General features: G+C 53.4%; 2 protein-coding genes across 2 annotated transcripts in view; one reads left to right on the top strand and one right to left on the bottom strand.

Moving 5' to 3' along the window:
- C12H16orf78 (chromosome 12 C16orf78 homolog) overlaps nt 1–23,278 on the bottom strand; it is a 61,971-nt gene extending 38,693 nt beyond the window's left edge. Inside the window, exon 1 of the mRNA XM_053915766.1 lies at nt 23,223–23,278. The gene's annotated coding sequence lies outside the window, so the exon portion shown is untranslated. The remainder of the gene's footprint in view (nt 1–23,222) is intronic.
- Nucleotides 23,279–23,630: 352 nt separating this feature from the next.
- CBLN1 (cerebellin 1 precursor) lies at nt 23,631–27,395 on the top strand. The gene is made up of 3 exons (XM_024551501.3): nt 23,631–24,246; nt 24,392–24,511; nt 25,803–27,395. Exons 1-3 carry the CDS (start codon nt 23,983–23,985, stop codon nt 25,998–26,000), a joined length of 582 nt encoding a protein of 193 aa, XP_024407269.2. The 5' UTR covers nt 23,631–23,982; the 3' UTR covers nt 26,001–27,395.
- Nucleotides 27,396–27,959: the final 564 nt, after the last annotated feature.

The raw sequence follows: 27,959 nt of genomic DNA, 5'->3' as shown, positions 1-27,959 counted from the left end.
CTCCGTGAGATACAGCGAAGCGGTTAGCACAACCAGAGGGGTCTGTGTGGATCAGCACGGGAGCATCTTCGAGAAATACTAACAAGCGGAAAAGCGGGTCACAGAAAGACACATAAAGTATCATACCAGCATGGGGGAAAGTCATCCCAAAACAATGCCGTTTAGTTGTTTCATGCTGCCGGTTCGCAGCTATTATGCTGAGACGTACAAAGACGCTTCCGAAGACATGGACTAGAGGGGTCAGTTACTGGGAGGGTGCAGGGCAAACAGGGGCCCATACAGGCGGCAGGGAGCCAAGGCGACTCTGACTTCCCTGCGATGTTTCAATTTTTCCAAGGCGTTGATACTCATGTGGCACTTGAGTAATGCACATGATACCGAATGAGCAAAAACAAACAACAGTTAAGCCCTAAGAATCACTGAGAGAAGGGACGGAGACGTCTGCCCAGCCGTGTAGGGCGTGTCCGTGATTTTGCTGGAAGGCTGAAGACAATGCAGTGTCTTCAGTGGCCACCCGGAAGCTGTCCGCACGCAGCTCCCCGCCCTTTGTTACAGGAATCGTCTCTGTGACCCTGCAGGGGTCCCAGGCTCCCAGAACCCCTGTCTTCCTCCCTCACTACGACAAAAGGTGTTCGCCCTCAGGAACCGTTCTCAAAGCCACTGTCTAAGACCACTTGGGTGGAGGAAATTAAAAATCAGGATACGCATGTTGTGTGAAAGAGTCTTTCTTTGCCTCTTTATAAATTGTTATATCCGCACACGGCACTTCAGCAGCGAAAATAAAGTCCCCTAACGTGGTCTCCCGGCACTAACAGTGGAAAACAACACGAAGCGGCAGTAACTCTCCAGTTTCTTCGGGGGGAGGCCTGGGGGCTGTAGTGCCCTCCCCCGGCAGCCCTACCTCATGAAACACAGTGCCACGAGGGGGCAGGTCCTCTCCCGAAATGTCTTGAAACTCACGTCCTCTTTAATTGCCCAGAATTCATGGCACTTACGCGAAGAAGCTATAAACACACACAATCATAAAAACACATTTAGACACCCTGAACAAAATCAATGCCATATTATTTTAGTTTATTATTCCTTGTAGAATTCACACTGGCCTTCCTACTTTGATATTTATTTATACCCAAGAAGCAAAAGAACATAAATACCACACTTGGGATGGCGCTAATGCTGGAACTGAGTCGAATACATACAGCCTCTGCCTTAATTTCAAAAACCAAAGCAGTCTTTAGCAATCAACCTCACATAATATAGGGCAAAGCTGAAGGTCACTGTATTATTCATTCAGAAAGGCACTGATAAGGATTAAAATGAAGGTTCATGAGATTTGAAGAAACGTCGGCTTGCATAAATGGCTTCTGCCTTCTCAACAGGGCGGGACGGGGCGGGGAACACACAGAGTGTAAGAAAGGACCGGCTCCCTCCCCGCCCCGCTATTCTCCTGTCTTCAGAACCTCTAAGCTTTTTATTCAAGATGTCCTCGGCTATTCACAACTTTGCTGCTCTGATGAAAAAATTAATGATTGCTTTCTCTTTGACAGAAAAGCGCCGTATTTTGTGGAAGATTAACGAAGAGGACTCCGTGCCGAAGTGAGGCCCTCAGCAGGAGGTGCCGCTCACCAGCACTTGCAGAACTGGGGGGAACCGCCGCTGGTCGGAGGACAGCAAGCAGGCGGATGCTGTGCAGCCCGGCACAGATCGCAGAACAAGGGCGACGTCCTTCACAGAAGGGATGCCGGAGGGAAATGGCCTGCCCCCAGCTGCAGGCTTCCCCCCGCCTGCCCACCAATGCCTTTGCGCCTGCACAGGAGGGCCCACTGGGCTGGCACGCTATTGTGAGGCCGGGCGGATTTGCTGGAGGGGGTTCACAGGTGACAGGGTTACTCCGTAGGCAAGAGCAAGAACAAAACAGCGAGGATGCTTTTAGTTACGCTGCTGGTGCTTAGCCAACACTTCTGAAGGCATCTCAGCCCGGTGCTGCCTCATTCTCGAGCGGAGGAGCGGGGGGGTGGGCTCGGGGAGGGTAGCTTCTTTCTTATCAGGGTAAGAAAAGGGCGTCAACTGCGAAAATAAAATATCTCGCGTCCCTACCCTATCAATGTATACTGCCGTCTTCATTTCAATATCCGTTGAAAAGCCCTACATTTTTACATCCCATCCGCCTTGTGGTTGAAGAAACCAAAGCAAAGGGGGTTGTGACAATGACTGTGATTAGTGGGGGCCGGGTCTCCCCCTCAGCTCTTCTCACTGAAAACCCAGCGCTTGATGGCCCACTGGCGGCGGCTGTCCCCGCGCATGCACCCAGGCACCCAGGAGGTGGGGGCGGTGGGAGGGACAAACTACAACATGTCCAATAAGAACAAAGGGTCCACCAACCTGACCCCGAGTACACATGAATGAGTGAATTCAACCAACGTGCACTTGGCGTCTGCATGGCCATGGCCTTGGCCTTGGCGAGGCTGACAGGGAACGGGCGAGGAAGACAGGAACAAACTCCTGTGCAGGTAACTGCACAGCTACCCTTGTGAAGGGCTCAACACTTCACCTCCCGCTTTTGGGTTTTTAAACTGCCGACTAGGAAGTGTTTGGAGCAGGCGAGTGTGGGGCTCTCGAGGTTACAAGTGTGTCCTGGAGGATGGTAGCAGACAGCTCTGTGCTGACCGGTCTCTCCCAGCGTGTCTGTACTTGTCCATTTGGGGGTGTGAATCTGGGGTGTCGATGCTGGCACGTGGAATGGCAGTTAGAAAGACGAGCACTCTGTAGCCCAAGTTTGCCGGAGCACCGCATCTACGACGCCTCCCCTCACTTACAAGAACCTTAAACTACCCCAGGGACAGCGTCTTTCCCCGGGCCAGCCGCTGCTCGAAGACGTTCTGCCGTGCTGTGGCTCAGCCCTGTCCCCGGCGCCGTGGCCGGTACCATGATCACCAGCCCCCCTCCCCGCCCTACAGACGAGGACCCAGACACGAACAACCGAGTGGCGAGCCTGAGGCTCTCAGTCACAGGAGGCAGAGCTGCGATCCAAAGTTGGCGACTGGCCCCTGCCTGCCACGGTTTCTGTCTGAAGGGAGATGCTATTTGAAATGATTTGTAAACATCCGAAATCATTTCCAGCACCGCGATGGGTAGCAGATCCCAATCGCTGGAAAAATCCATGGACGAGAGCCCTGAATAAACACTTCCGAAGAGTCTGCAAGGAAAGGCGAGATCGATTCCTGCTTTAAAATCTATCGCAAGGATTTTACTGCTGCCAATGTTGTATTATCAGACACCAGAAAGTCGTTGCCACAACACAACATCCATGACAACATAGAAATGAACTTTCCTTCTTAAGGAAAATGCTATAAATATGCACCAGAAAACAGTTTTCTGGGACTTAACACATGAAGGGTTAGTAAGAGTTGTGGTCAGTTCCACAAGCAAGAGAGAAGCCTGTTGAAAGCCACGCTTGGAGCCTAAGATCTAGAACTTTCTCACGACAAAAATAGACCACAGAAGGTTGAAAGACAAGCTATAAGTGGGGAGTGAATAGCTGAAACGTAGCTAGTACACAAAAGATTATCAACCAGAAGTTATCGAGAACGCCTAGAAATCAATAAGATCGATAACTCCATAGAAAGAAAGCAGAAGTGATACAGTTAAGGGCTTTCACAGAAGAGGAAATCCGAGTGGCCAGGGAACACGGAAAGGTGTCGAACCTCCCCAGTAACTGGGGAAACGCAGGCGGAAGCCACCAGCAGGGGCCCGTTCCGGACGGTCAGCATCGCAAACTTGGCCAACGTCAAAGACGCTGGCGTGCGTGGGAAAACGAATTTCTCATGCATGCTGGTCAGGGCACAAAGGGCACAGCCAATCGGGGGAGAAAGGGAAAGTGGGCAAATCCCACGACCTTTAAATTGTCTGCCCCAGAGAGGCACTAGCGGGGACGCACCAGGGGCACGTCCAAGGACGGTCGGTCACTGCAGTGTCACTCGGAATACCCCGCACGCAACAGACATGTCCACCGGCGAGGGCGTGGGTGCCTACACTGCAGGGTGTTCGTGTGGGTCACAGCTCGGGACCCTGATCTAGACTCAAGTGCAGCTCGTAAACAGCGACAAGGGGACGAAGCTACAGATGTCAACACCCCCCCCCACACACACACACACGATGTGACGTGCATATATGTGTGTAAAAGTGTATAAAGGCTGGTAGGATATACAGCAAGTTCAGAACAGTGTTTACTTCTGGGGCCAGGGGACGGTGACTGCAGGGATCCCAAAGGGAGACGTGACCCAATAAGGTGCTTTCTTTTTTTAAAAAAAGGGAGAGTTCACTTTTATGTCATTTACATAATTAAAAATATATTATGCACATAGAAAAAGCACTGGACCAACTGTTCCAGCGATGAATTCCAGGTGGTGGGAATATGTCTGGCTGCCCCCTGCCCCACTAAAAAACATTTTTATATTTTTTTCAATTTTCCAAAATAAGAAATATATCATTTAAGAACCCGCAGACGTTAGTGGTGGTTTGCGGCTGGACCTGCGGTGCCGCGCTCCGCCCCCAGCCACCGGCTTTCCTTCATGTTCATCTTACATAGTTTGGCTCCGAAATAAGGACAAATTAGAGTCAGAACGCTGTGACCCTTCGTTTCTTTCAACACAAAGGAACGCCACGTATTTGGACAACATATTTTTGTCTGTTTGTTTGTGTGAAAGAGCTTTAAAGGCAGAGGGACATACGTTCCCTATGTACCACTTGGAAGAGAGGAGGTTCACGGCGGCAGCTTTCATGGCCTCCCACAAAGGAGTTGCACCTTTGGATTTAAATCCCAGTTCCAGTGGAGTCCGATCGTTCGGCCACTTGGCCAGTCAGACCTGAGATGCCTCTGAGATGCACAGAGGGTTGGAGCCCAGCTGATCAGAACAGCAACTGCACAATCTAACTTAAATGTAAATGAATTAAAAGTAAACACTGCTAAAAACTCAGTTCCTCAGTGACAGTAGGCTCATCTGCAATGCTCAAGGGCCACATGTGGCGCCTCCACAGGACAGCCCAGGCGGGGAGCACACCTGTCACCGCCGCTGCAGGAGGTTCTGCCGCACAGCACGGCCCAGAGTGTGGGTCCTGCGTCCTGGCTCCAATGCCCCTGCTGATGAGCCAGCTGGCCGTCAGCGAATTTCTGGTTCTGTCTGTGCCTCTGGCCCCATCTGTAAAACGAGGAGCATCACAAATCCTCCTCACTGGACCACCGTGAGCACTGAATGACAACACAGGCAAAGCTATACTGACGTCTCACGCCACACAAGCCGTGCTGTCTCATTGCTGGTGGGGCACTGACACGTGGGCCTCGTCACCCCTCCCTTCCGGAACCTGGCAGAGAAAAGGGCAGAAGATCCTTGTTCACCTGAGGTCAGAGTGCCTCTGAACGCCTAGGTGACCCTGGGTCACAGTTTTAACTTTTTTTATTGCAATTCAGCAATTTTTCATGCACTCATTCAACCCAGATTTATTGAGGGTTCATTACGTGTCAGGCACTCTTTTGGGCACTGGGGGACATCAGGGAACAAAACAGATCCCTCTCCATGCAGAGCCCGCATTCTGGCGGCACGCATGCACGCCGAGTGGTGAGCACGGTGGGTGGGAGGCAGTAAGTGCCGGGGAGAAAGGAGGAGCCGCAGGAAAGGTGCAGGAGGAGGGGGCAGGGTGGGGCTCCTGCAGAAGGGGCTGAGGGGGCTTGCCAGCACTTGCTAACCTCAGATGGCGCAGGCTGCTGAGCCGCATGGGGAGCGTTCTAAACAGCGACCGAGGGGGTGATGGAATCTCGTTCAACCCAGCGTGCGAAGGGCACTTTCAGATCGCGGATCCTGTGGCTGGGGCACTAAAAATGTAGTGACAGCCCCAGAGGAGACTGAATAAAACAGAAAGAACTGCTGGTGGCGTGCTGATGGAGCCCCGTGCGCCGCATAGCTTCTCGTTGCTTTCCCAGGCCCATGGCTGCCCTCCAGTGTGTCTGCTCTGTGCCTCACAGGCTCCAGGAGGGGGACAGCGGCGACTCAGCAGGGGTTCTCAGGACGCTCCTGTCCTCCCTGGAGGGTCTGTCCAGGGCCGGCTGGGTCTCCCTTGCTCACTCTTGGTTCCTGTCAGGGGACTGTCTCTCTCCGGGCCTGGGTGGTTATCAGTCCTAGGGCCCCACATGGTCCCTTGTGGGTGCCACTCACCCCACCCATCCTGGGTAGATATCCCCTTCACTCAATTCTCCAATCACCCAATTTAAGTCTTTTTTTTTTTTTTCTGTGAAGACTCAGATAAACCATCAAAGGACACTCTTAATGAGGTTCTTGGTCTTGAAAGAACCTCGATATTCTAATGGATATCGGCCACTCTTTTTGTACCTTCTTTACCCCTCTCCCCCCGGCATCTGAGCTGACGTTCTGGTCTGGGGTTTCCCTACCTCATGGCTCTTGATGGAAGACAGAGCCTATGGGAGCCACGCACTCACTTTTTCAGCCTCCCTTGCAGCTAAGGACTCAGACATGTGATCCAGGTTCAACCAATCAGATGGAGTTTGACTCTTGACATGTCATGGGACAAGCAGGAACTGCAGAGACCCATTCCATTCTGGCTGGTGTGGCAGGAGCAGCTACATCTGCTTCTGAAGGGATGGCAGTGTCGAGGGTCAGGTCTGGGGTGTGGACGGTGCCCCTGGCACCATGTGTACCCAGCAGTGGCCGGAAGTTGATCCCCAGAGAGATTCTGTATGTTGCTCCTGCTACTAGAGCCCCAACGTCTGTCTCGATGGACCTCCCAGAAAGTCCGGGAGTAACCCAACAGCTGCCAGTTCATCCTTTCCTGCTTCAATGAGCCAGAGTTGTGGGCTGCGCCTGAAACTACAAACTCCGCCTTAGATAACAGCCAAGCCAAATCTTCTTGACCCAAAGGTTCTGGCACCTAAAATCCTCATCTCGTTTTACATAAAAGACAAACCCGAGCTTGAGCGTCTACTCTGCTTCGATGGCTGCGCCAGGTGTTACACAGCTAATGAAGACTGACAAGTAAGCAAAACCACACAACAAGCACTGCAGTGGGTCTTAGCTTTAAGGGTACAGATGCAGAAGGGGTCTGTTCTGCCTGCCAGGGATCTGGGGGTGTGGCAAGGTGGTGAGCGAGGTGGAGGACCAGTGCAGGTGAGGAATGGTGGTGTGCCAGTGTTTGACGTTTCCAGGGAAGGAAGCTGAGCCCGGAGGGGCTGGAGCAGAGCCGAGCAAAGGGTCACTGGAGGTGAAGCTGGTCCGTGAGCTAAGGACCAGCTGCGAACTGTCTGGACTTCATTCTTTGGGCAAGCAGGAGCCACAGCCCGGGGCTCTGGAAGATGGATGGAAGGGGGAAGGACAGGAAACCCACCTGGAATCATGAAGGGCTGTGACTGCAGAGGAGGCTACGGGGACGAGAAGGAGGACAGAGCGTTGAGAAACAATGAGACGCAAGTGAGGGGTGGCTGCCCTGTGGGGTGTAGAGAGCCAGGGAGGATTCGGGGTGGTCTTGAGGTTCCAGCTTGAAGGGGGACGGGGAGGGCAAAGTTTCCCACCCATATAGGGAATTCGTCCACAGTACGGGTTTGGTGTGGAGGGGGCAGTTACCTGCCTGGTCCTTTCTTATCTGAAGGATGTCCTGAAACCTGCATCTTTATACGCGGGGCTCTTGCCTCTAGTCACTGCTCCGGACAAAGAAAGGATGGAGCTGTTCCAACCCCATTGCTATCTCTGGTTTCCCTGCTCTTCGTGGACCAGCCTACTTGCTATGGGATGAGGGGACCGTGGTCCTGAAGTGCCTGATCCCTGGGACGTTCCCAGGCTGTGGCAACTGAAAGTAAACTTTAGAAGGGCTAATGCAAGCTGTGTCAGTTCTCCCCATGCAGACCTCTGCCTCAGCTCAGGGTGCGAATGTGGCCTGGGTCCGCTTTTCTGGTGCACTGCCAGAGCCACGCTAGAACCTCCAGGAGGTCACGGGGCCCCAGCGCCAACGCCGGCCCTGCGCCAGGCCCATTGCCGTTTGGCGCTCTCTGCTCCAGTCCCGACCCCATGCCTCCTGCCAGGCGCCACTCTGAGAGCCGACAAGGCCAGCCTGGCTTCCCAACCCACCCTTCCTGTGTAAACGTATAAACTTCAAGGCTCTGTTTGGCTCTGCCCCCTGGGGAACTCAGTTTCAGTCTTGGAAGCGTTTTGCCTTTGTTGTGAATGGTGGAGCTCTTCTGGATTTTTGCTGAGCAGTGGGTGTGCCGGGCTCCCACGCCCCCTTTTGGCTGTGGTGGTCAGAGGGCCCTGCCGCCGGGCACTTGGCTGAAGGGAATGCTTACCCTTTACCAGGGAAGGGCCTTCATTCAGCAAGTTTTCAGCCAGCACCACGAAACGCTGAGGCCACGCCATGAGTACTGCCCCACAGTGCTACTCACTGCCCACAGCACGAAGCAGTGAGCTTTGGAGATGTTTTCTGGGAACCAAACAAGAACAGCTTGTTACCCCAGACCAGGGAAACAAGATGCATCGTCCCTATTCACCTCTGCTCCCCTGCCGAACAATCATCTGCACGTAGACACCATGTCTGTCTATCCGCCTGTCTGTCTGTCCAGCCCTCTGTCGTATCATCATGAGTCCACTAGACCCTAAGCCCTTTCACGGCATAACCAGGTTCGAATCCTTACCTAAGTTCATACCTCCCAGCACAACAAATACTACAGGGTTGGGGCCAAATTAGAGTTGCTTGGATTTATCAAGAATACACGTCGAGAACTCCCAGCAAGCAGAGTGCCTGTCACAGCCGCGGTGACTGGCGAGTGGCAGTGCTTGGCCGCCGGCAGCCCCGCAGGCCAAGCCAGTCGCTGCTTGCCGGTGACACAGAAATTCCAGGTGGATGGAGAAAGAGGACACATGGATGAGAAATGCGCTCGTCAGAACAACAGGGTCTTGGAGATTGTTTTGGAAATCACCACCAGGCTACATAAGCAATAAATTATGAAGGCTGAGCATGTGAATGAAGCCTAATGATGTCATACAATTTATGACAAAGTCCATCTGACATGCACGTAGCGACGTGGGGAACCGCTCCTGGGCAGCGTTGTGATCGGACTTTGGCGCTGAGCCGCCCGCGCCAACCACCGGGGAGTCTTTCCTCGGGTTCCGCCAGCTCAGCCGTCAACTCTCCACACCTTCAATGACTGCCGGTGGCGACGTGAGCAGTTTAATCCTCAGCGCACAGGCACAGAAACCCAGAGCAAAGTCGGCCCGTGCAGGCTCTCCACGCTCCCTCCCCCAACCAGCACACGGAGCAAGCAGAAGCGCCTGGGGTGCCAGGACCTGGGATGGCTTCGGTGTAAGCCGGGGACTCCCAGCCCAAGAGCGGGATGTCTGCCTGGGGCACCGTCTGAAACGGAAGAACTAAGGAGTGCCTCTGTGACCCAAAGGGCCACACCAAACCCTAATGGGGACTGGTGAACGAAGTCCTTGTCCCTCACTTGCAGGGCAAGGGGCGGCCGTGCAGAGGCCATATCCCACTGATTCCCAGAATCCACGGCAGGCCGCCGCTGTGGTCACCGACTTGCGAACAAACGCCCCCTTTCAGAGTCCCCTCCTCGCCTCCCTTCTCTGCCTTCCCACCAGTGCTGTGGACTCACTGCCCAAAGACGCCACTTGCACTTGAACCCTGGTCCCCAGATCTGCTTCTGGGGGACCCGAAGTCAGACACTGCCCCGGTGGTGGCACTGAAAGTCCGGTGCATTCCCTTCCACTCCCAGGAGCCCGCCTATGCACGCCCACATGCAGCCGTGGCCAGTAGCAACAGAGCTGCACTCGGCCCACCCTGCTCCAGAGGGCGGCTCAGCCCCAGGACGTGGGTCGCTAGAGGGATGGAAAATGTTCTCCGGCTCCTCACAAGTTGGAAGGGGGTAGAGGGCCAGAGTCCTCCAGCTCAGGCAGAGCAGGGCGAAGAGACAGCCTGGGCTGAGTCTGCTTGCTCAGGAGATGCTGTTCCAGGGGCCTGACCCAGCAGGATTACGCAGTGCGAAGATCTCTGGGGGTCCTGATGTGACCCACTCCTAGCTCACTCCTCTCAGGGGTGGGGGGCGCTGGGACAGTCCAAGGACCCCCACTCTGTAGCCAGAGGACAGTTAGGCAGAGGCGGCCCTGTTGCAGTCGTGAACGAACATTCAGGCTGACACAGGGATGGCTCACGGCCCCTTTTCTCTGTTGATGGAGGTAGGATGCTTAGGGATGCAAAGGGCGTGGATGAGCGGAAAGGGGAAGGCCTGTCCCAATCAGATGAAAGCCAGAGGGGGAGAAGGGTGTGGTGTCCGGCTGCACCTATGGCTGCTTGGGGGTGGGCAGAGGGTTACTCAGCACGTCAGAGATGCACAGCGTTAAATTCCAAACCAGAAACACAAATGTACAGAGCACCCCTCGCCAGAGTCGGAAGAAGTGTGAGTGCAGGAAGTGGGAGTGTCGGACCACGTGGGCTCACAGCCCAGTGCCACTGCAGTTCTGGGGGGAAGGGGTCACCTGGAGTTTCTGGACCTCAGTTTTGCTGTCTGTGGCACAGGGGTAATGCCAGCCCTCCCGCCTGTCTTGTGAGGTTGGCTAGCAGGCTCCCGTGACGTGTGCCTGGAGAACACGTGTTGCCTGATACGCAGCCGCTGGAGTCGGACTCCGTGGGCCGCCCCCTGCTCCACGCACTCCGGCAGGGCCCTGGGCGGTCGGTCAGCTCATCTGTACGCGGAGACGAGGAAACCACCTGGACCATTGCTCCCGCGACAAACTGACGCAATGCACGCAGAGCACTCAGCGCAGTTCCTGGCACTTACCATGTGAGCTCCTGAAAGCAGGGTGTGGAACAGAGAGTAGTATTACCACACCGATATTCAGGGCATTGGAAACAAGCGCGTGGCTTGCTGCGAGGGCCCCAGGCCTCTGCGAGGCCGGCAGGCCCAGCATAAAGGGTGAGTGACTCGGAAATGGCAGTGGGGTTCGCTGCGCTCTGCTCTGGATGCGGTGCTCTCGGGCTGTTACTAAAACTCCTTCGGTGGGTGTTCGGCTGCCACGGGGCCCGCCGTTTAGTTCCGGTAATTAGATCGAATATTTGCTTTGAATGGTCCTTGGACCGCTGGGTTCTAGATTTTTCTGCTTGGTCAGTCTCCTTTGTGTTCTGCAAAGAGGCTACAGTTGGTTTACTGAGGACAGAACAAACGTGCCATTTCTCAAAGCCTGTCAGTCAAAGCCTTGGAGCTCGCTAGGACGCTGAGCCTGCCAGCATCGAACTCAGGCAGTAAACGGCTTTCCCTGGTGGGGAGACATCGAGCGGAAGGGACCGGACGGTATCTTAGGCATCTTTCCTTATCAAATCCTTCCCGTCCAAGCATCTGGGTTTGACCGGAAGGATTTGACTGTTGCCATTCCCCCTTCCTGCTTCTTCAGTCTGCCAAGGACATGGCCGAGCACATTTCCAATTCACAGGCCTGTCAGCCAAGGAACATGTAATTTGGTAGCCAAATCAATATAAAGTATTATAAATTAAAAATTCAGAAAAACGGCGTCCTGGCTGGGTAGCTCAGGCGGTTGCAGTGTTGTCCCGCATACCAACAGGCTGCGGGTTCGATCGCGGTGGGGGCGTGTACGAGAGGCAACCGACAGATGTTTCTCTCTCACATTCATTTCTCTCTCTCAGTCAATCTACACACCCTCAGGTGAGGGTTTTTTAAAAACTAGGAAAGCTGTGAACTAAACACACAAACACGACCACTGTACCTTTTGTGACAGAGCGTCTACCTGCGCCCTCCCCTCAGGAACGCTCACGCCCAGGTTCTAGCACACTATGAAGTCAGGCAGGTGCATTTCGGGGGGAAGGAAAGAGCAAACCAAAAATACACCTTAAGCAAAAATCTTACCCATCTCAAAACCATGAAGTAAATTTTAAAACTTAATCACTTCATTAGGTTAAAAGTTTGGACATCTGAGTGTTTCTACCCAAAGCGTGATCTTCGAGGGACTTCCGTGTCTGTGTAACGCCCCGATCACATGACCCTTCCCAAATTAGGAACCCGCACACACCACGTGAGAACAGGCCACAGTCTCGCTTGTTCAGAACGGCAGAGGACGAGCCCGGTGTTTGTAAGACAGCTCTCCGCGGGGTGTTACACCATTAGATCCCCAATGGGGAAGGGCGGCGAGGCCGGTCCGCATGTTGAAACCCACTGCTACCAGTGCGTGTTCAACGGCACAGGCTGGTGACTCGTACAGACCTATTTCTAGGCACCACCGTGTCACCTGGCGCAAAAGAAGCCTTTTTCCTATAGTTAAAAAAAATTGGATGGTGGGAAAATTAGAAAAATAAATGCCCTGCTGTCGTGCTATAACCAGGTTTAAGGCACATGAATGCTACCTTCTTCCGGTCAAAGGTTAAAACCTAGACACTAACAAGTACGACAGGGCCAGTAGAGCATGGTCCCTCCTTTTCCAAAGGGCGAGAGCACACAAAAAAAAGTATCACTTATATAATTGCTGGTAGTTTGTCCTTCTGCTCGCCTTGTTTCTCTGCATATCTTTGTAACAATGTTTTCAAAGGGGAGATGTGACTTGCCGTGTGAACAGCTGTAAAAATAATTAAAAAGCACAGAAAAGCGTAATGTGAATGCCAGGAACCTGTTTTTGGCAGAAATATACATACATGGAATGTTATTTAGGGACAAAAGAGGAGAAACAAGAAAAAAGGGAGAGAGGTTTATCATATTTGAAAATTCAAACACTAAACCTGATCGCTTAACAGGAGAAAGAAGATTCCATATTCAGAGTTAATCTGAGCTAACTCCTATCTAGAAACAAACAGCACGGGACCATCAGTGGATGCGGAAGGAGGGCCTCCTCAGAGGGGCCATGTGCAGGAGAAGGTGGACAGGTTTTTAGAGCTGGGGACAGAGAGTAATCTCACCCCTGCCAGCTGAACGACCTTGGGCAAATCAGTTTACCTCCAATAGACTACACTTGGACATCCAAAAATTGGATGTAAAAACTACCCGAAAGCCTCACGCTGACGTGATGATGTGTTTGTGAAAAGTGCACTGGTTTTTAAATAGCTAGCACTCCGCAAATGTAAGCTATTGTCTTGTGCCTCCTACTGTCAAATACACTGCTGGTTCCAGCCAACCACATGTACCTCTATAGGCTGCCAGTGGTCCGTTCAATGGTTAAAGGTTTATGAATAAGATGATTTTCCTAACGGGATTAACCTGATGCTTTTCTTAAATGTGTAACCTTGAGTCTACCCCACAGAATAACGCTTTGACGAGAGCAATGCATACAATAAATGCTAGCCTAGTCTCTGAGATGTCAAGCATTCACAAAAGAGAACTCCTTTTGAAAAAGATGCATTGTGTTGTGAAGAAAAGAATTCTCTTTCTAACTATGGATAATTTATGGGTGAATGCAAATCATAGCCTGTCAGGTGTGGTCTGCAGGGCTGAGGAAGAGAGACGATGCCCGATGGTAGCCATGGACACCCTGTGGATTTCAACGATGTCGAAAGGGAATCCTCTTTCAAGATAACTGCACTAGAATACGTCGATGGAAGCTTGGGAGTGAGAGAACCCCGCAACCATAAAGAAGGTCAAAAATCGTAATCCTCGCCACAGAGAAAACCAGTCACTGTGGGCACACCCCCATCAGTCACCCCCTATCCGCACTTACGGAAATCTGTAATTTCTGAATAAGCAGCCTGTAACTTGGCATCTTGCTTTCTTCCCACTTAATATCAAGTGACTTTCAAAGCGCAATTGTTTGGAAGTTGTCTCAAACATGTGGGAAAACACATTTCAATGGAAACAATTCAGGGGGCAGTGGAAGCATCAGGAAGAACCCCCGATCTTCCCACCACACTGAGCAGAAACAGACGCCCTCCGGCAGGACGGGCAGGACGAGTGGGAACAATCAAATGGCCTGAAGCCTTCTCGTTAAAAAAATGAAGGCCCGTCTAGGGACAGCACCAGGGGGACAAAAGAAAACGTTAACTGTCTAAACAAGCAGGCTCCCACTCCTTCGCCGCCCAAAACCCGCCTATCTGCCCGCCAGCCCCAAGCTTCGGCCTTCAGACGTACCTCTCCAAAGCAGTGCCAGCGTTTTTGCCAAGTGACTGGGGTACAGACGCCCTTTTGGTTGCTCAGTGAGCCACGTGCTCGAAAGCAGAGCGGTCTGGAGGGAAGGCCAGCCCCTGTGAACAGCCTCGCCAGAGCTCCGTGTCTACGCCCTCCCTCCACCCCTCCCATGGGTGGGCGGCCCGCCGTGTCCACGGCTCTGGACGCTCACGCACTGCTGGGGACTTGCTCCAGCTATGACAGGGCGCCCTCCCTTCAGCCTTCCCGCAGCGCTGAGGACGCAGCCTGAGTTCCACACTCGCCGGCCTTCCGCAAGGTGCGCTCTCAGCATTGTGGGCCATTTCCAAGGGACGGTATTCCACTTAAAGAACGACTGTCCCACTCTAATACAAAAAAAAAATTTTTTAAAACCCCACTTGGGAGACCAAGAGACGTGGGAAGCTCTGGGTTATGTTCACATAACCAAGCACAGTGTCAGGGCCTCTCCCCTGCCCCCCACCCCCCACGGAGGTGGGGAGGCGGCACTCATTTGCGAGGACAGACATGCAAACCGTGCTCCTGCAGTCACAGGAGTGGGGACCCTGCGGCCCTTACAAGGGACGTGCGCACACACTGCGGAGGCCAGGAGTGCGCTGCGAGGTCCGCCGGGCTCGGGGGTGAACAGGGTGGGAGGAACGCTCGCGCACAACACGGGTCCCCCGCATGCAGGCTCTGACCTCCAACACGGCCGTCCGATCTCTGAGTGTGTCTCACGGTGGAGTATCTTTAAAGCGAGGACTATTTGTTTTTTACAAAATTATTCAGTTATTTAGAGAGAGGGGAAGGGAGGGAGACAGAGAGGGAGAGAAACATCGATCGGTGAGCACCTCTCGCACGTGCCCCACCCGGGGACCAGGCCCAACCCAGGACCGAGACCTGCCTGGGAATCAAACTGGCCGCCTTTTGCTTTGTGGGGTGATGACCCACCCGCTGAGCCGTGCCAGCCAGGGCTCTACAGCAAGGGACATCTAAAGGCACGTTAACACTTACTCTAAAAACTTTTCATAGGCCTAAAAACCCGCAAACCAGTCTCCACTGACCAATGCCAATGCAAGAGAATAATTACCGTCCCCTTCCGCAGCCCTTGAAGTCGTTTACATTTAAAAATGGAAACAAAACTAAAATAAAACAAAAATAAAAGTAGTAATGTTGACAATTTTCTGATGAAAGCCCAAGGTACAAAAAAAAATACCATTTTTTCCATGTCATTTAAAAATAGTAGCCAGTTCTTGAGGCGTGAGGCATCTTTTCAAGGATGTTGCCGCAGAAAAGTACCCTGGCTCTCGTAGTCGTGTGGACCGATGAGTGGGGACAACTCGGCCTTAATATTGTAGAGGTGACATGGAAAATGAGGAGGACAAGGGACCACAAATTCACACCTCTTCCTCGGCTCTGATTCGCAGAGGGCGGGAAGTCGTGTTGGGTTTTCCCACTGAAGTGTCCCCAGTCCTCACACCAGACACCTGTCACAGAGTGGGCGGTCCACACTCACCAGCTGAGTGTGTAAACACATAGCGGGACAGGCGTGCCTGGCGTGTCTGTGTGCCAGTTGTGTAGAGGAAGAGAAATAGTCTCTGTTTTGAATTTGGGCACGAGGACTTTTGATGAAATATTTTCACCCAAATCAGATGAAGACGTTACCGCCTGAACTCCTGTTGTGCAAGAGAAGAAAAGCCACTGGCAAAGAGCCAGGTGAGTACCTACCTGGCCAACTTCACAATGGGTCTGGAGAAGGGGGAGGAGGGGGGAGAAGGGGGAGGAGGGGAAGAGGGGGAGGGGGAGGGGGCACACCCACAGGCTGGGCAGCACGTGCCCAGGTGGAGCTGGTGAGGCCCGCGCAGGAACCACTGCGCCCCCGCACTGGCTCAGAGGAACTTGCCCTCCCCGGGCCGCAGTCTGGGCAATGCAGGCAGTTGACAAGAATTAAGGTTCAACACTTAGGTTTAAGACGCTCCAACATTTAAGGGTCAAGACCCTCCACATTAAAGATGCAAAATTCTGACCTTTAGCTTTGAAGGCCAGGGAAGTCTGTCTCACTTCAGGATTACCCCATGGCCTTGACCCCATGGGTACAGGAGATATTGGGGCCAATTTCATGGTGAGCGAGAGCAGAAAAAAGCATTCATAAAGGGTTATGATATACTGACATGGCCGTAGCACATAAATCTCAGTACACCTGTAATTACTTAAAACAGTGTGTTACCACAACAAGCAGAGCAAGTAGGGATTCAACCAGCGTGTTCTTCTAGACCAGTAGACACTGGGACTGAAGCTATTTTCATTGAGTGTATTGCTGCTGTTCACGCATAGCAACTGTCTAGTTACTCTCTGTCTCCTAACTAGCCTTTAAATATGTTTGGGTAGGTGTGAAAGGGACAGTTCAATTGAATGGATAACTAAAAGGGTTCCGTCATAACCACCCACATAGTGAAATACACTATTGTGGCTTGCTTTCAATCTGTTATTTTAAAATCTCAAACATAACCTATTTTACAGAATAACAGTGACATCCTTATTTGTTGCGAACAAGCAGAGACCAAAGTTTGCAAGCGTAAGAACCGAATAGCAGTAGTTGCCCTGCTTTTCCAATAATAAAACCACATTTTGGGAAGGTTTTCATATTTTAAAAACTCAAAATAGCTTTGTGAGTTCACAAAATAATATTGTATTTTCTCAAGATATCAACATATCCTTGTACTGCAGGCATATAGGATGTAATTTATTGGAGATTTAGAATTTGCTATTTTAAAAACGTTCCTTTTAGTATTTTCACTTCCATATTCTGCAAACAGCATAATTACATTGATCAGTGCTTGACTGTTGAAACGGGTGGCGCACGGTTCTGTCGGAAATACAGTGTAGCTCTGGTGGTGTCGTGCAGCTACCCTGAATTTGTAGTAAACATGGTTTAATTCATAGAGACTTTTTTCCGTGATACGACCGATGACCCAACAACTAATGGTGCCACAGAGGACAAACGTATCACATCTGTTGGCTCTGAAGGCGAGGTGAGACTTTGTGCTGATACCGTGTATCACTGAGGTCCCGGGGGAAACAGAAGCAAACTCAGAAGCTCCAATGGAGACATGTGAACACAGGGACAACCTACGGAGGTGATGGCAGGGTCAGGGGGATCAAAAGCAGAGGCTGGGGACCCACGGGCCAGCACACCTCCCCCCAAGGAGCTGAAGATAGAAAGGGAACAGAGAGCGTTACTGGAAGGAGAGCTGGAGCCCGGGAGAGGAGGAGGGGTTCTGGGCAGGAGCTTCAGTTCTGAAAAGGGGGAGTCACTGCCAGGTTTTTCGGGGTCCCTGCCTCACACCACTGGCACCAAAGCAGCAGAGCAAGGAGCAGAGCAGGGCAAGTACCCGACTCCTCTCTCCTCCCTCTGATCCTAGCTCACACTCTCCATCGGCCAACACGGGAGCCGGCGGGGAGGAATCAGGCTCCCGGGTAAGAACACAGGTGAGGAGCGCAGAGAACGGCTCAGGGGTGGGGCACACAAGCATCAGGGGGCTCAGTCACCTCACTGTCCCCAAGGCCTGATGCAACGTGGCAAGACCAAGCATGCGCCTCGGACCTAGTTTCTCAAACATCCACCAGAGAATGTCATTTGGGGGTTTTCCCACTTAGATAACTTTTACAAAACACCCAAAGCCTTTTTTCTTCTGTGTTTTTCCCCCTTCAAGTTCCATGTAAATTCTCCCTTTCATTCACCTCCCGGTCACATAGAAGCCTGGGGTTCCGCAAGCCTTCGTTAGCAGACTCTTCCCGAAGACCCCATCCTGAGAGCGCTTGGGACTGTGGGAAGTCCTTAAGCAATGATCCGTGAAGGCCAGACCCCCGAAATTCCCCGAAGATCCCCTTAAACTTGCCGATAACTTTCTAATGGTAAAACCCCGCCACCCACAGAGCTGAAATCTTCAGTTGAATGTTCTCTAGCCTATGAAGTGTACATGTGTGTGTAATTTTTGTGTATCTTCTGGTTATAAGGCAAACGGGAGCAGATCCAGAGGACAATTAAAGCCACTATATAAGAATTTAAGTAGCACCAGTACTAAGGGGCCTTCTTAGCAGCACCAGAAGAGTCTCAAATGGAAGTTCTCCAGGCTGGCCTCATGGACCCCCGCTACACAGGCGTGGAGGGCAGCGAGCGCGTGTGATGCATCTTCGAGGCAGCTCCAGGCCCCAAAGCAGCGGCTTGCGCGCTGCAGGCCCTTGATAAATGCGCGCTGAGTTGGCCACACCTCGGTCTGTCCCCATAATCAAGCACCCCAAAAGCACACACATAATTACTTCTTGGAGAAATTCCAGCTACTGTTTGATGTTGCCTAGGTGGTTCTTCTCTAAAGAGCAGCTCTGTTGGACTGTTATGTCTTTTTCCTTTGACCTTAATGTCATCGACTTGAGTAACAGCTTCATACAAATTTCCACCAGCGTACGCTGCAGCAGGGGCAGGCGGCGTTTCAAAACCTGTGCCAGGATCTCTCAATTTAGGAGACGCGCAGTCTGAGAAGATGCATAATTTGGTATTAACATAAGAACTAAAGACATTTTGAACATATTATTTGATATTTTTAAGAACAAGGGTTTTTTTTTAGGGTCATCGGTTCGATTCCTAGTCAGGGCAGATGCCTGGGTTGCAGGCCAGGTCCCCAGTAGGGGGTGCACGAGAGGCAAACACACACTGATGTTTCTCTCCCTCTCTTTCTCCTTCTCTTCCCCTCTCTCTAAAAATGAATAAATAAATCTTTTTTTTAAAAAAGAACAAGGTTCTTTTTTTTAAGAATTTAAATGTTTACCACAAACCACGCCTTCCTTCAAAAGTGACCCTGCAGTTTCCTGTATTTAATAAGTGTCCAATTACAAACTAATCTGGTAATGTACTTTTAAAACTTAAATAGCGACAATGTGGCATTGAAATGAATCTGAGTATGCAAAAAACACTCGGAAAGACCAGGGTTTTGGTGAAAGTTAAATTATTTCATGTTTTGCACAACTTAGAATCATTCTTATATGTTATAGTTTAGGTCTCAGCATTAATTTTAAATGACCTTGACCTTCAAAACCCTAAATGTATGTCTTCAGAACAGGACAGCCTTTCTCTTCTGTTTTATGAGCAAATGAACCAAAAACTAGGGAGGGGTTCTGTGTGGGACTTTGAACCAAGGCCAAGCGAGACGAAATGCTGTTTGGAGTGCGCGCCAGAGAGCCCGCTCTGACTTAGTAAGAGCAGGAGTTTATTTCATATCCTGTGACAAAACATTCCTCCTTTCCTGAAAATGTTCTCTCATTCCAACAACAGAGGTGGGTTGTTTTTCCAGGGGGTGGGGCCTGAGGAGGACAGGGTTTCCATGAATATAAGCCCCTCTCACTCCTCAAAATGCACTGTGGTGGGAAATTCAGAATGTAATGGCGCATGGGAAGCTTTGACTTCATCAAGACATAAGGCTGCATCTGAAACGGCAGGTAAAGGACATAATAGCAACAGTATAAATTCCTTATTTACAATCTTGCAGTTCCCTACATCCCTACAACACATTAAAAGCATCAGGCAGATGGTTTTCCAATACTTTACCAATACTTCAAAAACCCAAAAAGCCTTAGTGAGTTAAGCCCTATCGCCTTAAATTTCAGAAATGGCTTAACTCAATCCTTTATATTTCAGACTTTCTCAAATTTTAATTTGTTTTCATTAATTGATGAATAATGAGGAATTTCGGGTACCTATCCACAAAGAAAGAAACGTTTCACCTTCCTAGGAGCACAAAAAATGAAAAAAAAAATCAATTCCAACAAAATGTTGTCACATTTTTTCTTTTACATTATTTTTTTTTACAAAGTAAAGAAACCCTTTAGAATAGGATGTTACGATTTCTACACTTACCTTGTTCTACCATCTGAAGTGCATTCCAATTTCGAAGCTAACCCTTCAGTGACATCAGTGTTGATACTATCTGACTTCATACTTAGCTGAGGCCTTGGAGCTTCGAAAGGAGCAAGGCAAACACACACCTACTGCTCGGCTAGTGCATCAGTCTCCGTCACCACTCTCTGGGGTGCAGTCTCCTGCCGCTGACCCTCTGAGCAGGACTGAAGTAGACCTGTGCTGTCTCTGCCTGCCAAGCATCCCTTCTCTGACGTTCCTTTGGAGAACTCCCCTAGTCTGGAGCTAACACCAGATTCCTTTCTGGAAAAAGACGTGTGGATCCAAGCTCAGTCATCAGAACTTGTGCAGAGAGGGGCAGATGACTTGGAGCACCCTTGTAAGGACCACCATGAGGCTGGGAGAAATAAAAGGTCCTTGTTTTCTCGCTGGGAGTAAGCTGGTAGCAGCTTCCAGGAGCTATTATATGAGTCCAAGACCACAAATGAATCCAAGACCACAAAACAGATCCCGATAACCTTGACTGGTGGATCCAGCCATCCTTTAACTGGCAAAGGCCTACCCACAGGCTTTTTGCATCAACCAAATAAAGTCCTTGATAAGCCAGTGTGAACTGGTTTTGTCACTTGCAGTGGAAAGAACCCCGAGTCTAACAACACGGCAACACTAAAAATAAACGTGACTGCCTTCAGGGTTTCTAGTGGATTTTCCTCCTTGGATGCACTACCTCACGGACGCCTCGCAATTCGGAAGCGCACATCTCTCTCAATATTAAACTCACATTTATTATTTTCTGAACACGTACTACGTGGAAGAGAAATGGAGCATGCTCGGGGTGGGGCGTCAGTCTGAAAGATGGTGGCCGGAGAGGTCTCACGTCCATGGGAGGAACGCGGCGGTTACATAGCTCAGGCACTCACTAGACAGCCATCGGATGAGAGAATGTGCGGTATCCAGTCCCGCCAGCAGGTGGTCTTGCAGTAAGTCCCGGATGAGAAATAGAAGGCTCTTGAAAGAGCCCCGACCAGAGATGATGAACCCCGCACAGGTGGCGCTGTAAGAATGGCTCAAACGATAGGGCACAGAGATACAGTCAAGTCAGATGTGGCTGGGAGGGGGGTTGGGGGGCGCTAGCTGGGTGCAGCTGTTGCCACGGAGAAAGTAGGAAGCAGACAAAGTATGGCCTAGTTAAACATGCCTGCAGAATGTACCAGTGTCAGCCAAGAGGTCCAGCAGGCCCTTAGAACGGCGGGTCTGGGCTGCAGAGAGGCTGAGGCTGGAAATGCAAGATGAAGAACACGGGCACACACAGCAGTCCCCGCTCCCGCACTGCCCTCCCGACTTCACTATGGGGAGAAGAGAAGGGAGCTGGCCACCATCGCCCCCTATGTAACCTCAGGCCTGCTGGTGAGCTCCACGAAAACAGGCTGCAGTGAAGGGTTCCAGCGGAGGGCGGGGCGGGGGGGCGGGGAGGGGGGCGCTCAGTAAATATTTGAAACGACCGACTGGGTACAGCCAGGGCGCTGAGAGCACGCCGCTGGCTGCGGGCGTGTTTCTCCAGGTGCCCTTCCTGGTGAGAGCCGCCAGTCTCCGCCGCAACACTGGGTGCAGCCTCATTACTCAGCTTTCACCTCTTAAATTAGTTCGTGCTCTCACATTAGGTGTCATCGCGGCTGGCAACGCTTTCTGGAGATGTCTCGGAAAGATAAGTTGAAAAATATTTTTGTCATTGTATTTAATGTAAAATTCCTGTCCCTCCCCCGCCCCTTCTCTTTTTCCTGGCCAAACCCAGTGACTGCAGCAGGTCTCCGAACGGAGAACGGGGGCGGGGTCAGAGATAGGGTCCCCCCGCCACTACCCAGTAACTCTTTAAAAAGCTATCAAAGTCTGGAAGTAACAAAGGGCGCTGAGAGCGGAAAGGCGTGGCTGTCGGCGACTGCAAGGCAGGTCTCCGGGCTTGGGCGCGAGCGTACCCTAGGGGGCGGCAGACGCCCGGAGGACGAAAAGAGGTGCAGTCCTTCCACGCCCCACATCTCTCCAGATCCCCGGGCTCGCGCTTGGCCGCCGCCAGCTACACATCTGCTCTGGCTCGGCTGAGCACGCAGGTTCAAGGTCGCTCGGCCGCGACCAGAGTGCCACGGGCCGGGCGGGCAGCAACCCAACCAGCCTCTTCCTGGCGTCCCCAGCCGGCGCTTTTGCTTTGGACTTGACTGAGAGGTCCACTCACTATCCCTCCTCCGCCGCGTTAACCGCCAGCGTTCATCCTTCAAGGTCTCCGCCTTCCCGAACCCCAGGCTTCCTCTTCCCATCACGGCAGCTCCTCCAGCCACTCAGCGAAAAGTATTTTTACGTTCACGTTTGTGACCACGTGTGTTGTGTGTGTGTGTCAAGTTCGAAGTCAATGCCGGACTCAACAATTCATTCAGGGTCAAAAATTACCCTTGAAAAATCGCCCACAAATGACAAGATTTCGCGTCCACACTCAAGGCAAAATGTGCAGGTACCCGTGGGTGAGACATGTTATAAATGTGCATACTAAATAAAAAAACAAGGAAGCAAAGTCTAAATTTTTAGTGCAGGAGAAAACGGTATCTGGTAAGTGAGCCTGCGTGCGACGCCAGGGTACTTGTTACTGCTTCGAGCACTGGACTATAGGAGGCACGAGGGCAGGCTTCGTCCAACTGTGCCCACCTCCGCAGCCTCAGCGCCCGCCCCAGCGTCTGGCACTTCGTACGTGCTCAGTGATCTAGCATGAATAAATGAACCAAGGAATGAATGAGTGCACGCGCAATCTGACTCCGTGGCCCGCAGGGCAGGCGCTTGGAAAGGCGAACGGGGGAGGCGGGTCCAGTCCCATCCTCGTGGCTGTGGGCCAGGGAAGATGAGCGCGGAAACACTGGCCTCGAGTCCCGGCCAAGCCCACTCGGGGTGGCAGCACGTGCGCCTCCCCCGGAGCCCACAGAGCTCGCCCCGCCCCGCCCCACCCCGCCCCGCCTTGCACGCACGCGCCCTGCAGTCGGCCACCCGGTTAGCCCGCAACCCGAGGCTCGCCCGCACGCCGGCTGCCCCTCGCGCCTGCGCCCGCTGGGGGGCGCTCCCCTCCGCCCGGTGCGCCCACTCCGGGCGCCGCGAGCCCGTGCGATTCTACTCCCGACCTTGGGCGCACGCACCGCCTACCTGCGGGCAGAAGAGGGAGGCGGGCGAAATGGCTGAGGGGCTGAAGGAGACCATTGCCGGAGGCAGAAGGTGAGAGAGTGAGTAGCCACAGCGGGTGGGGCGGGAGGGCGCGGGCGCGCGCGCGCGCGGCCCCGACTCTCGCTCCCTCAGTCGACTTCGGGCCAGAGCCCAACCCTGCTGCCGCGCGCCGCCCGCCTCGCAGAGCCTAATAACAACGGCGCCCGGGGTCAGGTGGCCGCGCGCGGACAGCGTCGCCATTGGCCCAGCGGGGAGCGCGGCGCGCCAGGATTGGCTGGGGGGTGGAGCCTAGGCCGGGGCCGGGGCGGGGCTGTAGAGGGAGGCGGGCAGGGAGGTGACGGGGGCGGGGCCAGGCCGCGGTCCGTGCCTTTGTGCCCGGCGCGCGCTCTCCGCCCGCTCCGGCTGCAGCGCCGGCTGCATCAATAATTCAGAGCGGCGGCGGCGGTGCCAGCGGCGGGTGCGGGCAGGAAGCAGCGGAAGCAGGGAGGACCTAGCGGCAGCGGCTATGCATCCAAGTGCGGCCGAACAGCCGCGGCTCCCCTGAGGCCCGGGCGGGGCTCCGGGAGCATCTCGCGGGGGGCGCGCCTGCCCGGGAGTGCAAGGAAGAGCAGGAGTGTCCAGAGCGGCGCCGGCGGACCTGCGCACGGAGCTGAGGAGGGGGCTCCCGAGCGGGGCTGGGGCGGGGGGGCGGCTGGCGCAGGCAGCCCCCGGGGTGGGGGGCGGGGTGGGCGCCGGCGCCGCGATGCTGGGCGTCGTGGAGCTGCTGCTGCTTGGGGCGGTGTGGCTGGCGGGCCCGGCCCGGGGGCAGAATGAGACGGAGCCCATCGTGCTGGAGGGCAAGTGCCTGGTGGTGTGCGACTCCAACCCTACGTCCGATCCCACGGGCACAGCGCTGGGCATCTCTGTGCGGTCTGGCAGCGCCAAGGTGGCTTTCTCAGCCATCAGAAGCACCAACCACGAGCCGTCCGAGATGAGTAACCGCACCATGGTCATCTACTTCGACCAGGTGAGTGCTCCCTGCAGATGGGACTGGTAGAGGGTAGGGGAGCGGGGGAGGTAGATGCCCGACGTTCTCCAAGGTCTCTGCGGAGGCGCGGGCGAGAGGTCAGATTGACTCTTGCCTTCTCCCTTTCGTCCCCCTCTCGCTGTAGGTTCTAGTGAACATCGGGAACAACTTTGATTCAGAACGCAGCACTTTCATCGCCCCGCGCAAAGGGATCTACAGTTTTAACTTCCACGTGGTAAAAGTCTACAACAGACAGACCATCCAGGTCAGCCGCAGCTTCAGGGTCCAGGCTGGCCCCGGTAGGGGGGCTCCGAACCGCGGGAGTGAGGGGCCCGTGTCGGGGTGGGAGACAGAAGGGACAGCTGCTTGTGCCCCGGCTGCTCGGAAGGACGAGTAGCAGGGCCTCATGCTTCTGTGGCTTGGGCTGCCCTTGCTTCCCCTGCCGCTGCTGCTGGGACCTAGCCCCCTCCCCAAAGGCAGTGTTTCCCTCCTCCGTCTTCTGGGCCCCTCCAAAGAGGTTCTCACGCTTTGCAACGAGACTCCAGGGATTTCCCGTAGAGGTTGCTGTTAGCATCACAGACAGTTCCCGCTTCCGTAAGATTTCCCTGACCCCCGCCTGTAGCACCACGGACAGTATCCCCGACCCCTTGTTCCAGCTCCGAAGCCGGCAAGACGCCTTTGCGCTAGTTTTGAGCACCACGGTCAAGGAGGCCTCCTGCGTTCATTTGCGGACCCGCTCTGGGTTTCGGAACTAGCGGCTTCTCGCAGAACCCTAGCGGGTGAAGGGTGGAAAAAGAGGGGAAGGAGCGTAGTGCCACTCCCTCCTGGCTCCAGTCTTGCCCCAGCCAGCTCTCACCGACTCCCCAGGTTCCCAAAGAGGTCTGGGGTTCCTTTGAGCTGAGAGAGAAGGTGGACCTCGGGGCTGGGAAGAGGGCGCAAGTGGGGCCTTTGGCTGCCGAGGCTACTGCAAGGGCAAAACCGGGCGTTGGGTGGCGAGAGCGGCTGGAGCTGGATGGGAATTGAGCCGGAGGTTTGGGCATGAAGCACAGAATGTAGCTCTGCGCGAGATTTCTCTTCAGCCAAAAGCCTTGCGCGGCTTCCCCACTGTCTCCACGGTGTCCAGCCAGGCAGCCAGGACCAGGAGGAACCAGGGTTTTTGTTGGTTTTCCCAGAAGGGCCAAGCGCAGAGTTGTCTGAGTTCCCGTGTGAGCCTTAGGAGTGGGAGGAGGGAAGGGGACTAAGGTCTTAGGGCACTTAAACCGCCTATGTACCCCTTAAACTGGATAAAAGAGCGCCCTCGGGATTCGCTGGGCTGCTCAAGGAATGAAGGTGACTTGGTTAGGGGGCACATCCTTCCTCTCGCCCAGATGGACACCTTTTGCCCCCACTAGGCCCCCGCAGTAATCCAGCAAAGCCCCTATTCTCCCCGCCCCCGCCCCCCACCCTACGGCTTCCAGGCCTTTACACTGTTCGCCACACCAGGAAGGTTCGAGTCTCCACTGCCGCCTCGGTACCGCCTAGGTTGCAACTCTGAAGCGGGCCTTTCTCTTTCTCAGGTGAGCCTTATGTTAAACGGGTGGCCAGTGATTTCAGCGTTCGCTGGTGACCAGGACGTGACCCGGGAGGCCGCCAGCAACGGAGTCCTAATCCAGATGGAGAAGGGCGACAGAGCGTACCTCAAGCTGGAGCGGGGGAACTTGATGGGGGGCTGGAAGTACTCCACCTTCTCCGGATTCCTCGTGTTTCCCCTCTGACTGGCTCATCTCCCATCCGGCATGGAGGCAGGGAGAGGGCCGGGGAAGGAGGGGGAACGAGGAAGTGACTGACTTGTAGGGGAGGGGAAAGCAGCAGGACCTGAAACTTCCCACGCGTTCCCCGGCTGTATCGGGGTGAAACGGGCGCGCTCAGAAGGGCGGACAAACGGTTGTCCATTTACTCATTAGAAGGAAATTCCACTTAGCTCTGTGCACTCCCATTTCCAAAACTAAGCTCACCTCCCCCACCCCAGTCGCAGTAATGAAGGAAGAGACACAGCCTTGTCCTTGTTTCTTATTCCAAGTTCATGTTCCCTACAATTTATAGGAAAGAAACTTCGTATTTCACTGTGTAGTGTGAAATACCTTCCTCTGAGGTCCCCTGCTGAAATTTAATATACTCCTCCCCCATTTTAGGTCACAGGGGGTAAGTTTTTATTTTTTTTGATGGGGGAGGTAGTTTTAATTTGGCAAGTATTGCTCTCCTTTAAAAACACCGCTGAAGAGTTCATTCGCTAAAAATACTTTGTGTCCTCGGCTGCCTGTTAGGAGAGAAAGAACTCACCTTAGTGGTGACTGGTTTAAAAAATATATATATATAAATATATATCATTTGTACACGAAGAACTCTCCCCAGTGGAAACTGGCTGTATTTCCGTATTTCTATGTCCTATTCGGAGTGATCGTGAAATCCAAGGCTGCTAGATGTTCTGACGCTTGTCAACGCCCTCGTGTTCCGTGACTCCAATACCAACCGCCAGGAGGTTCTTCCGGACGCTCCCTCGCCCTCTGTAACATACGTGTGAATAGCCAAGATTTACATTTGCTTTAATCCAATAAAGTCGGAGTGGGACTTTTATTTTTTCTGAAACCGCTTTCTTCCCCCAGCTGCGAGGTTTGAGGGCCCGGGTGCGAAAGGGCGAGGTTCCGAGTGTGGGAGACCAGCTAGCACGCGACCCGAGCACAGCCGCCGGCGCTCCAGCCTTCGCCAGGCTTGGGGCCAGCCCTGCACTCGCCTGTGTTCCCCGCTTTGGCGCAAACGTAAGAAATTGGGCCGAAATCTCACTAGGCCAGGCGGGGTCGCCGGCCGGAAGCAAAGTTTGGGTTTTGCAAAGTCCACACGCATCAGGAATAATCCAACTGGAGGAGCTGAAGCCAGTCTGCCCGGAGCGGCGCGCTTCCCACGCCTCCGCCCCTGGGTGTCTCCGCCGTGCGCTTCTCGGTTCCCGAAGCAGCGATTTTGTCCCACCGCTCTGAATCCCGCGTCTGCACTCTGTATTACCCGAGCGCCCAGGACTGGCGCTCCTCGCGGGACTTTTGACGAAGAGGTTCGTCCAGGAGTTTTGATTGTATCGGGACATAATGTGAAAGCAAAATTGAAATAAACGACACCGTTTTAAGTCTGGAAGTCTGGCCCAGTCGCTTCGGCAATAGGGAGGTCGGGCGCGGGAAAGGGGGTTGGTGGCCAAGAGCCTCGGGGTGGGGGCCTTGGCTTGAATGGGACCCTCTGACTCTGGGCTTTTTAGAAGCTTTTTTTCCTGGCCCAATATTCAGGGGTGAAGGTAATTAGCTCCTGGAGGGTGGGGAGAAGGGGAAATGAATAGCACAATAAGCAATGTATCTCAATTTATTCTTGCGGCTCCTCTGACTGAGAGATTCACTGAGCAAGCGGCTGTCCTTGGAACTCGGGCCCTGTGTCTCCTCGGCGCGCAGACCCAGCCGCATCCCCAGCGGGCGCTCCTCGGCCCCAGCGCCCGGGCCCAGGGGGATCAGTGGGGACTTCGGAAGTGGGCAGCGAGCCCGAGTGCTTTTGTCTTCCCGCCTCTCAGCTCCCCTCCCCTCGAGTCAGTTGCCAGGGAAGGCAAGGTGAGGTGGAATAGCGGCCCTAGAGGGCTTTATTTTTAAAACAATTCTTTTAAAAAAGAGACACTTAACAGTATTTTCTCCGCGTTCTTCCGG

The sequence above is a fragment of the Desmodus rotundus genome, chromosome 12 (genome assembly GCF_022682495.2).
Source record: "Desmodus rotundus isolate HL8 chromosome 12, HLdesRot8A.1, whole genome shotgun sequence".
Lineage (NCBI taxonomy): Eukaryota > Metazoa > Chordata > Mammalia > Chiroptera > Phyllostomidae > Desmodus > Desmodus rotundus.
The sequence above is the reverse complement of the archived record's forward strand: the minus strand, read 5'-3'. Positions and strand labels throughout refer to the sequence as shown.

Excerpts from the sequence above, each read along its gene's own strand:
- CBLN1 (XM_024551501.3), top strand. The coding sequence starts at position 23,983 with ATGCTGGGCGTCGTGGAGCTGCTGCTGCTTGGGGCGGTGTGGCTGGCG. Across the intron at positions 24,247-24,391 it reads TGGTCATCTACTTCGACCAG|GTTCTAGTGAACATCGGGAA; the intron begins GTGAGTGCTCCC and ends CTCTCGCTGTAG. Across the intron at positions 24,512-25,802 it reads ACAACAGACAGACCATCCAG|GTGAGCCTTATGTTAAACGG; the intron begins GTCAGCCGCAGC and ends TCTCTTTCTCAG.